Source organism: Anoplopoma fimbria, chromosome 1 (assembly GCF_027596085.1).
Source record: "Anoplopoma fimbria isolate UVic2021 breed Golden Eagle Sablefish chromosome 1, Afim_UVic_2022, whole genome shotgun sequence".
Classification (NCBI taxonomy): Eukaryota; Metazoa; Chordata; class Actinopteri; order Perciformes; family Anoplopomatidae; genus Anoplopoma; species Anoplopoma fimbria.
This window is the reverse complement of record NC_072449.1, coordinates 28649439-28660199: the sequence shown is the minus strand read 5'-3', so window position 1 is coordinate 28660199 and position 10761 is coordinate 28649439. Positions and strand designations below refer to the sequence as shown.

Below are 10761 nucleotides of genomic sequence, written 5' to 3'. Positions count from 1 at the left end.
GACCTATTTTATTCTTTATATACTGTAATTTACAGGAAAGATCTTCTGTTTTTGCTTTTATTCAAATATTTACGAGTCATCTTTTCTCTTGCTCTATTAACAAAGGGTGTTATGAAGATCAGAGATACTGATGATAATGAGCTAACACACACACACACACACACACACAGCCGCGGTTCAGATCACTCGACTGTTCCTAGTCAGACAGGAAGCAGTTGTAACAGAGGAAGAGCCACTTCCTCATCGGTCGCCGAGAACAAAAAAAAAAAGCTAGCTCCAAATATAGAAACAGCGGAGGAATAATAACACTGCCTCCTAAATGTAACAAACAACTCTGAGTTTCCACTCAGATCAGACTGAGGACAGGGCGAGGCTACAGTTTCAGTGCTTTTTTTTCAGAGAGGGCAGTTGCTGTATTAGACTGAAGGTCACGACAACTGTCACACACCCCAAATGCACCAGCCAAGAAGTGTTCAGATCCTATACTTAAGTATAAGTGCTAATACTAACACTAATAAGTGAAATACTGCACACATTGCACAAATGTAAATATACTGTACATTTTTATTTTTATTGTATTATATGTTTTATTTATTATCTTAATCTGTTTCTCTGTACTTGAGCTGCTGCAACACCCGAATTTCCCCATGTGGATCAATAAAGGAATATCTATCAAATACTGCACATCTGCATTTGGCTGATATTGTTATAAATTGTCAAAGTTGTTTGTATCTAATATGATTTTAAAACAAAGTGATGAAACCTTTTATCAAGAGTTTGTCTCACTTTATTATCCTAAATTATGAATCAGAGACTTGTCTACGTTCAAAGGAACCAAAATTGAAATAAACAATGAATTCCATGACTGTGAATTTAGGTAAAAAATTGTTTAGCTTTTGTTAGCTTTTCTCAAAAATAAATCTATAAGCTGCAGAAACCCAACACAAAGAGCCAGCATAGAAGTAGTTTGAACTCCTCAGTGTGCATTATTAGAACAACTTGAAGCTGAAACCAATTTCGATTATTTTTGTACAGGAAATCATTCATAACTTTTATTGATACATTGTTATATGCATTTGCGTGGTGTTGTGAATGTGACCGACAAAATCGCCAGTGCCACAATTAAATAAATACTAAGACGATATATTATTATTCTACGGCTGAAATTTGATTAATAAAACATTATGCAGATATATCATAGCATCTTATTTCCTTTGTCCTTATATATATCAAGATATAGTTGTATATAGTCTATAGTATATTGTATATAGTATAAATAGAAGTAATCTGCCAGAGTGTCATTGGCTACGAACTTTCTAAAAGTTTACATTAAAAAAAAAAATGGAATACTTCGACAGATGTTATAAAACTTTCTAAAATTTCTCATGAAACCTGTTTCTTGAATGATGCTTTCAGGGTACAGGGTATTTATACTCGTGTTTTTATTCAAACTAACTACTCTTCTCTCAAATAACCAACTTTGTGACCTATAATGTAGTAGTTTTGTTTTGTGCTTATTGCAAATAGAATAATTGTCCCCCTTAGCAGAGATTGAATTCGCTCTTCCTGTGTGTCGGTTAAAAGAGCTTCTCCTTGATTTGCCGACATGGCCCGGGCCGTCCTCGCGTGCCTCTCAGTGCACGTTGGCGCAGTGTGAGCGTGCCCCATACATTGACTTGCACAGCTCTCATACATCGGTTACAGTCGTTAAGAGCCCAACCTCCGGTTCCCCTTCAGGCAATAGGAAAGATCCCAATCTCATATAATGTAATTTCAAATATGACATAAACAAAGTATTTGTCACCTATGCATCCTGTCAAAGTTTAACAACATTTTTAAATTTTACCACCTTAATGTTAAGGAAAGCTTCCATAAATTAAATGTGCACTCAATACCTATGTTCTGGCTACTTCCTACTCTCTTGTGCTCTACGTCATGCGGTGTAGGAGTCTGGCTGTTCTCTACTCTACGCTCAGTGCACATGACTGGCCATGGACAGCCTGTGATGGAAACTAGCGTGCAGCGACAGGGGGTGGTGCAGGGCCAGGTGACAACAGGGACAACAACAACTCTTAAAGAAAAGGTCATCAGATACCGTAAATAACCTGAAAAACAGGAAGGAACATTTCAGATTTAACTTAAAGGGTCAAAAGGTTCCTTTGGGTGTGATGGTCCTAAACATTTGAAACCACACCAACATCTTTTGGCTTGACATTTTAACCGCTGACCCTTCTCTCCAGAACGACATTTAACAAACTTTATGGACATGATTTTGGAACCAGTGACTTTGCATTTTCACGGTAGGCGTTTCAGTCTCGCTGCGGGGTACCTACGCATTTTCAGTTTCAAATTTCTATTCTTTGTTATATTTGATCAATTCTCTGTATGGAAATTCTGTTTGTGTCCTGCCTCCTACGCAGAAATGTCACAAAACCTCTCTTGTGCTCGACCGCCTGTTATCACCTCTAATGAAAAAGAATAATCTCATATTCAAACTAAAATGCATAGTTTCACAACAAATAAGAATTCCTTAATTTTTTTTTTTTACAAAGATTACAATTTTTAGAAAACTCCTTAATATTTGGCATTTCATAGAATGAAATGGTAAAATTTAAGGTAGAGCTGCTCACCTTTCTGGGGTTGCAGCTACTGATTATCTTCATTTTCTATTTGTCTTTACTTACTGTATTTTCCTATAGTTGATTAATTGCTTAAAATTAAAATAAACACAACACCCTCAGCAGTTTCCAGAGCTCAAAGTATCTTAAATCTGAAAATTGATTATTGTTTCTGACAAAAAACAACAACAACAACAAAGGTTTTGAATTGAAAATGTTAATTTGAAATTAGGCTTTAAGTACCGTGAAGCATGAAGTAGTCCACTGGTGTCCTCTTCATCCCAGCTTTGGCCTTCTCAGTTGTCCAGTCGACCTCCAGAGCTTCCTTCAGAGTGCAGTAACTGGCCGTCTGATTGGTTGGAGAGTATTAAAAAAAATAAAAATGTATTATAAAAATAAAAATAAAATAAAACACATTTTACTGTAAGTTTATTTTACTGTAAGTTTAAAGATGCACTCATTGACCTTTTTCACCATGGTGGTCTCGTTGGGGTCGACTTTGGCCTTCTTTGCCTCTGGACCGTCATTAGAATTTCCAGTCGGTTTCACCAGTTTCAGTTTCTCCCTAAAAAAGAGAGAGTGGAGACAAAGATATCCTACATTATATCCAGAAACATAAATCAGAATTACATTAGATAAAGATCACGAAAAGGTTCTGTATATACATTAAATACACAAGCAACTATTTTCATTCATTCTAGCTGCAACGTAATAGCGTTTGACCTGAGGAGAAAATTATCTTGCAACCACAAATAATTACATTTCCATCAGTCAAATAATGCCATTGAACTGGTAAGTGAAGACAATTAAAAAAACTAATTTAAATAAATACCATCAGGAAATATTGAAATCATTTTTTTAAAGTTAATTTTATAGTTACTTTTCACCTTTCTAAAATCCATATTTAACAGCACTTATATAGGGCATATGCATGTGCTTAAAAATGTTAAAACTCAAAAGAATGTTTAGTTATGTAATGTGATGAGTTGTGCGTCCAGATAAAGCATAGAGAAAGAGTCTGCAGTGCTCACACTGCTGTGTAGAGGGCTACTTTTCCTACTTTATTTCTTTAATCCGCCCTGGGTGATATTTGATATTCGTGTGAAAATAGAGGAAGTCAAAAATATTTTTGGAAATCTCATTGGTGGTTAGTATGTTAATGTCTATATAAAGGCCCATCTGTGAACCAGCACGACGGTGGTATTCTCTTTTGGTTTGGACCTGCAGAGTTTCACAGTGTTACAGACCACATCCTGTAATTTCCACAATGGTTAAAATCAGAAACAAAGAGTTAAATTACAGAGGAGCGGTAAATATTTTCTCTTTCTGTTCTTTTAAATCTGTTTTAAAGAGAGCTCTTCTTGTTTATTTTGACATTATGTTTGCCAATATGGAAAAGAAGCATTGCAATAGCTGTATTGCTATCTAAGAAAACAATGCTTCACAATAAAAACATTTAAAAACAAAAATATCATAACTTTGTCAGTATCTCTAAAAAGAATCCCTATTGCAGGGCTCTGAAGCAAAGGCACTTATTAACCCAAGGAAGAAGCTCCAACACTTCAAATTGTTGTCGCCCGCACTTACTCCACGTAGTTGTGCTCTTTTCCGAGGTTGCAGAACATGTAACCATAGTAACCATAGACATCCCCACAAAAGACCTTGATGTTGTGCTTAGAACAGAGCTGGTCCACCCGCACCATCAGGTCTCTGGAGCAGCCTGTCAGACACACCTGAGGGAGGAAAAAACATAATCAGAGGGCGATCTGGTCAGAGAGGCTGCCTGCTGGTCAAACGGTTGACCAGCAGGCAGCGTCTGCGACTCTGCTTCTAATTTTCTGTGTCCCGACAACGACAATGTATCGTCAATAGTCGATTTAATACAAGACGAGAGTAAATGACTGTGAAACAAATAGCTCCACCCTAATAAACCAAATAACTCTTTGTTTGCAATTAAAGAAAGGAAAATTGAGCTCGAAAAAACCCCTCTTTCTGCAACTACTGAAATGCTACACTGTACATGCAAAGATGGACTGCTGAATGCGACCCTTCCTGTCAACAAGTACCGTTTACATTTCAAGTTTTGCATTTCCTCCACCTTTCAACTACTTTAATCTTGAACAATTTGAATGCATGAAACTGAACTCCTGCTGCGTTGGTATGTAGGGCATCTTCTCCTCCAACACGCTTTGTTTTTTGAGCCGTTATTTGCTCATTTCCATTTTCATTAACATAACACCAAAAATCGCTTGCGATAACAGAAAATATCAAACGGTAATTGTGTTCTTGCTTTGAATCCCTGAGGGACAGACAGACACCTTCTATATCTTAAAAAAATGGCTGCAAAAGCAACTAACTTTCAGCCTGCTGAATTCTTTGAAACGTCAAATTAAGAACAGCGGCTGACCGGCTGCCAAACTGACCGGGACACACCCACTGCAGCAGCATCTGGTGATAGCTGGCCTGAACAAACCAACCAAACAAGGCCAAAGACAACACAGTGTCCCATAATGAGACCAGGGTGACCTGGTGTCTGGCTGTAAACAACTGACCGCTGGGCTGGGTCCACCTTATCCTGCCCACCCAGTCCATCACACCCCAAAACACCCTCAGCTCACTGATAAGGGTCACACATAGCAGCAAGCAGACCAGGGCCGAGGACCAGTGTTCCCAGTATTTACAGTAGGACGTCACCCTCTAGAGCATATATGAAAAGCTGAAATTCTATCCGTCATGGAAAAACAAAACGTCACACTTTATCTTTCTTTCACAAAATGCAACAACTTTAGATGGACTACTCAAACAGCCTGGTGGATGCACAACATCAGCCCTTAACCTCCACCTATTTCCTTCCTACAAATGACTTGCTTACAAATAGTTTGACCCCAGAGCACGCCATGATTAAAGCATTAGAAAGATAAGAAAGGGATGGGAGGTAAACAGGAACTTTTTTTAAAATGGCATTAAAAGAAAACAAAACATGTTTTTTTAATTAGAATCTACTAGCTATGCCGTTCTAAACACTGACAAATTTGAACCACACTGGTTATTTCACATGATATTTTTTTGTATTTTCTTCATGTTATTTTTTTAACGATATTACACCAATCACAATTGAAAGATATATAAAAATTTGAATATGTTTGTGCTCGAAGGACCACTCCTCCAATGAATCGCCACCTTATCGTGGTGGAGGGGTTTGTGTGCCCCAGTGATCCTGAGAGCTGTGTTGTCGGGGGCAATAGCTCCTGGTAGGGTCTCCCAAGGCAAAGTGGTCTCGGGGGAGGGGTCAGACTAAGAGCGATTCACAAAACCCCAATGAATCGGACGATGAGAGTCAGTACCTCCAAGTCTGAGGCCATGGTTCTCTTCCGGAAAACGGTGGATTGCACCCTCTGGGTTGGGAGTGAGTCACTGCCCCAAGCGAGGGAGTTCAAGTATCTTGGGATCTTATTCACGAGTGAGGGTAAAATGGAGCGGGAGATGGACAGGCGGTTCGGTGCAGCGTCAGCAGTGATGCGGGCGTTGTACCGGACCGTTTTGGTGAAGAAGGAGCTGAGCCGAAAGGCAAAGCTCTGGATTTACCAGTCCATCTATGTTCCAACCCTCACCTATGGTCATGAGCTTTGGGTAGTGACCGAAAGAATGAGATCGCGAATACAAGCGGCCGAAATGAGCTTCCTTCGTAGGGTGGCTGGGCTCAGCCTTAGAGATGGGTGAGGAGCTCAGACATCCGGAGGGAGCTCGGAGTAGAGCCGCTGCTCCTTCGCGTGGAAAGGGGCCAGCTGAGGTGGCTCGGGCATCTGATCAGGATGCCTCCTGGACGCCTCCCTTTAGAGGTTTTCCAGGCACGTCCAACTGGTAAGAGGCCCCGGGGTAGACCCAGAACACGCTGGAGAGTTTATATATCTCTTCTGGCCTGAACGCCTCGGGGTTCCCCAGGAGGAGCTGGAAAGTGTTGCTGGGGAGAAGGACGTCTGGAGGACCCTCCTTAGCTTGCTGCCCCCGCGACCCGGCCCCGGATAAGCGGAAGGAAATGGATGGATGGATGGATGAATCTGATTAGTTTTTATAATCAATATATATATATTTATAAATATGTAACCAAAGGGGGAAAAAATGTAACCAAGGGGGAAAAAAATGTAACCAAGGGGGAAAGAAACCGAAATAAAACAGTTTTCCTGTCATGGTTTTATGTATGCGGTATTTTTCTGACTAAAATGAACCACAGCATGAAAATAAAACCATTGTACTATGAACATGCAATGAGAGTGTCAGTAAGTGAGTCAGCTGTACTCTGTGTTTGCCCAGATGGACAGTGTGTGTTTTTCCTATTGTATGTCCTCCCTCAGTAATTAGGCCTCTCATATGAAAACTGTGACCGCACTCCAACCGCTCCACTTTAATCACCCTCCATCTTCCCGCCGAGCCACACATAGACACCCCTCCACCAACACCCCTTCTGTTTTTCCACTTTTGAATTTCATCTCAAGCTTTTTAAATGTTTCCTGCCTCCTCTCCTCCTCCCTCCGTCCTACTAACACCCATCTCATCCCATCCTCACTTCACTCCGTCTCGCTGCCGTCTTCCTCCCCCCTGCCTCCCCATGACCCTCACTTAGCACCCCCAGAGGGGAGGAAGACTGCCGACAATTCAGACACAACAGGAGGGTAAAAAAAGAAAAATAGCTCTGTTATTCCACTGATGGTGTTCAAATACATTGTTTGCCTTCAAAACTGAGATCCAGTCTGTGTGAAGAGCTGCCTGTGGAAATTAATTTATTGAAATCCATTTATTGCTCACTCTAAACCCGTCTGCTGGCTTAACAACAAAGGTATAATCATAATTGTTTGTTACAGCATAATGTGCGAACACCCAGTGGGCATTAAATTCCTGCTACAGGTTGAGCTATGATATTATAAAACCTTTTATCTTCTCAAAATGCAGAGTTTCTTTAACAATGTAAAGCGTGTACACATTCATATATATGTGTGTGTGTGTGTGTGTGTGTGTGTGTGTGTGTGTGTGTGTGTGTGTGTGTGTGTGTGTGTGTGTGTTGTCTCATAGTCATGTCAGTTTCGGAGCAAACGTTCTAAAACACAAAAGAAAAAAAAAATCCTCATCATAATTTTTTTTTTTTCCATGAGATCATATGTAATCAAGCTGCTGCAGAAAGGTGCCCATGTTTGTCTTCCAGGTCTGACTTTTTGGCAAAGTGTCACATGAGTGGAGATGTTTTTTAACAGCCAACCAAAAAGCTCATCCTCCACCCACTGCTGTAAACCCTACAGGACCATATAAGGCAAAAACCGTCTCTAAAAAAAGCAGCTGTCATCGTTACATAATTAACAGGCTAATCATATCACAAGCCAGCGGTAAGGAAGACCTTTGAATCAAAAAAATGTGTCCATTACTGTTTTGCCTGAAGAATAAAGCTCAGCTGGTGCCGATAGTGCAGCACCGCTTGCGTGATTTGGTGCTGGAGCCAGAGCAGAACAAGGAGAGCTCCTGGTGAACGATACGGGCAATGAGGGACATCTAGTGGTCAGACCGGGTGGTAAGAGACTGGGTGCTCAAAGTAGTTTCAAGTGCTTTTAAGTCAAATCATTCATCTTAGTTTAAAAAAAATCCTATTTATACTACGACACTAACATATTTGAATAGAGCTGTTCAGTCAGAGTTTGGGTGTCTCTAATGAACTCTCATTTCCACTCACCGCATCAAACTGCAGGAAGAAGTCGTCTGGCTTGTCTTCGACTCTGTCTTGGTCCGCGTGGACCTCCACCATCGGGTTGAGGTTCTGCCCTCGCTCAAGAGAGGCCTGGGCTCGATTCTGACCCCGAGCTGTCACCGGAACCAGGAACTGAGCTCGACACGACTCCTCCGACACCTGGTGGGCCACACAAGTGGGAGGGGGGGTGCAAAGCAGGGGGAGGATTGTGCTGGATGATTTTACATTGTGACCTAAGGGTATATTTTTTTTTCATTGGAAATTCTGTGTTTCCATTCTTTAAAAAAAAATATATATATATATAGATAAGTATTTTTCAAAGATTACATAGGTTCACAGAGAGCAAAGACGTGCATGATGTAGATTATATACTCACTTCAAAAACGTCATATGACACCAGAATTAAGCTGTTATTGCAATGTTACAACAATACTCAATGCAAAATAGCTGGTTTGTTTCTCTACTGAAAGTAAAAATCATTACTTTGCAACAGGCACCATCTAGTGGACTTACAGTACACTTACAGTACAGCAAAGACTGGACGTTGAATATATCATACAGATGTTTAGTGATAGCTTAAAAACAAAGATTTTTTACATTTAAGCTACAGCCCAAGTAAACTCTATAGGCGACAGTGACCTCTGATAAAGACAGGGGAAAGTACACATTTTCGTGTGTGTGCTGTGTGAGCATATGTACCTGTTCGTGATCCAGCAAAGTCAGTCCTTTAACTCCAGCCAGGATTAAGTTCTTGGCCACTTCAGCCCCTAAACCACCCAAACCTGCCAGGAGCACACGGGACCCTCGTAATCTGGAAAAAAATTACAAGTAAATACTTATACAAATACTCATGCTGATGAATGTGTGATATGTGCTCTATGGGTTTGTAACAAATTTGTTAATTTAACGTTTTTTTTAAAGGAATGTCTCATTTAAAAAAAAAAAAAACGTTGCACTAGAGATGCTTAATTAAATGTGGAGAGACCAGTTATGCAACAAAATACAGATAAACCAAGTTTAACTTATGTCGTCAGCTATGCGCTGCAACCGAGGAGTAATAGAACAACACTGGAGACTGATACAGATGATAGTGATGCTGCTATCCAGGCTGTTTTATTCGGGAAAATGACCTTCACATCTATGAATCGTTCACTTAATGCCCTCTGAACAATAGTGATATAACCATTAATAATAATACATTTATGGCATTTCAACCTCAATATCGCCCGACGTCACCTTGATGGTAACCTGTCATCAGTGTGTGAATGATATGTAATATACTACTGATTGTAAGTCGCTTTGGATAAATGACTGTAATGTAATGTAATGTAATGTAATGTAAAAACAGGTTAGCAATTAGCTTGCCAATACCCATTCATTTGGGTGTTAAAACTTTTTTAGCTTTTGAACTTTTAAGACATTCTTAGCTGCACATATGCAACATGGATGCTCATTCAACAGCTACAGTTAAATGACTGTAATGTAATGTACTGTAATGTAATGTAATGTACTGTAATGTACTGTAATGTAATGTAATGTACTGTAATGTAATGTAATGTAATGTAATGTAATGTACTGTAATGTACTGTAATGTACTGTAATGTAATGTAATGTAATGTAATGTAATGTAATGTACTGTAATGTAATGTAATGTAATGTAATGTACTGTAATGTGTAATGTATGTAATGTAATGTAATGTACTGTAATGTACTGTAATGTAATGTACTGTAATGTACTGTATGTGTAATGTAATGTAATGTAGTGTAATGTAATGTAATGTAATGTAATGTACTGTAAATGTAATGTACTGTAATGTAATGTAGTGTAATGTAATGTAATGTACTGTAATGTAATGTAATGTAATGTAATGTAATGTACTGTAATGTACTGTAATGTAATGTACTGTAATGTACTGTAATGTAATGTAATGTACTGTAATGTAATGTAATGTACTGTAATGTACTGTAATGTAATGTAATGTACTGTAATGTAATGTAGTGTAATGTACTGTAATGTAATGTAATGTAATCATAGGCCAGATCTGTCTCTCTCTTCTAACTAAGAGCAGGAGGGCACCACCACCACCTCCACCCTCCGCTACACCAGCTAGCCTGCTGAGCTAACTGAGCTAACTGAGCTAACTGACCTCTTCTGGGCATCCAGCCCCCACAGACGGATCTGTCGGTCGTACTGAGCCGCCTCCTCCTCGCTGATGACCGGGTCCTCCTTCTCGATCATATCGATCATGTTGTATCCCTCTGAAGACGAGGATCACGGTGCAAAGAGACCTTTTTTTTCTCTCCTCCAGCGCAGCTACAGATGCAGTTGATTCAAACGCAACGGCCGTCCCGCTGAATGGCGCTCACTGATGACGTCATCAAAGCGAAACAATAGATAGGATGCCGACGTTT

The 10761-nt window shown here is 39.8% G+C and overlaps 1 protein-coding gene across 1 annotated transcript in view; it reads right to left on the bottom strand.

The window, feature by feature from the left end:
• Nucleotides 1-10761, bottom strand: part of sae1 (SUMO1 activating enzyme subunit 1) — a 15540-nt gene extending 4779 nt beyond the window's left edge. The window contains exons 1-6 of the mRNA XM_054599856.1: nt 10497-10761; nt 9049-9160; nt 8335-8508; nt 4206-4351; nt 3084-3183; nt 2862-2967 (exon numbers count right to left, since the gene is read on the bottom strand). Coding sequence (XP_054455831.1) covers nt 2862-2967; nt 3084-3183; nt 4206-4351; nt 8335-8508; nt 9049-9160; nt 10497-10597 — 739 coding nt within the window. The 5' untranslated portion in view covers nt 10598-10761. The remainder of the gene's footprint in view (nt 1-2861; nt 2968-3083; nt 3184-4205; nt 4352-8334; nt 8509-9048; nt 9161-10496) is intronic.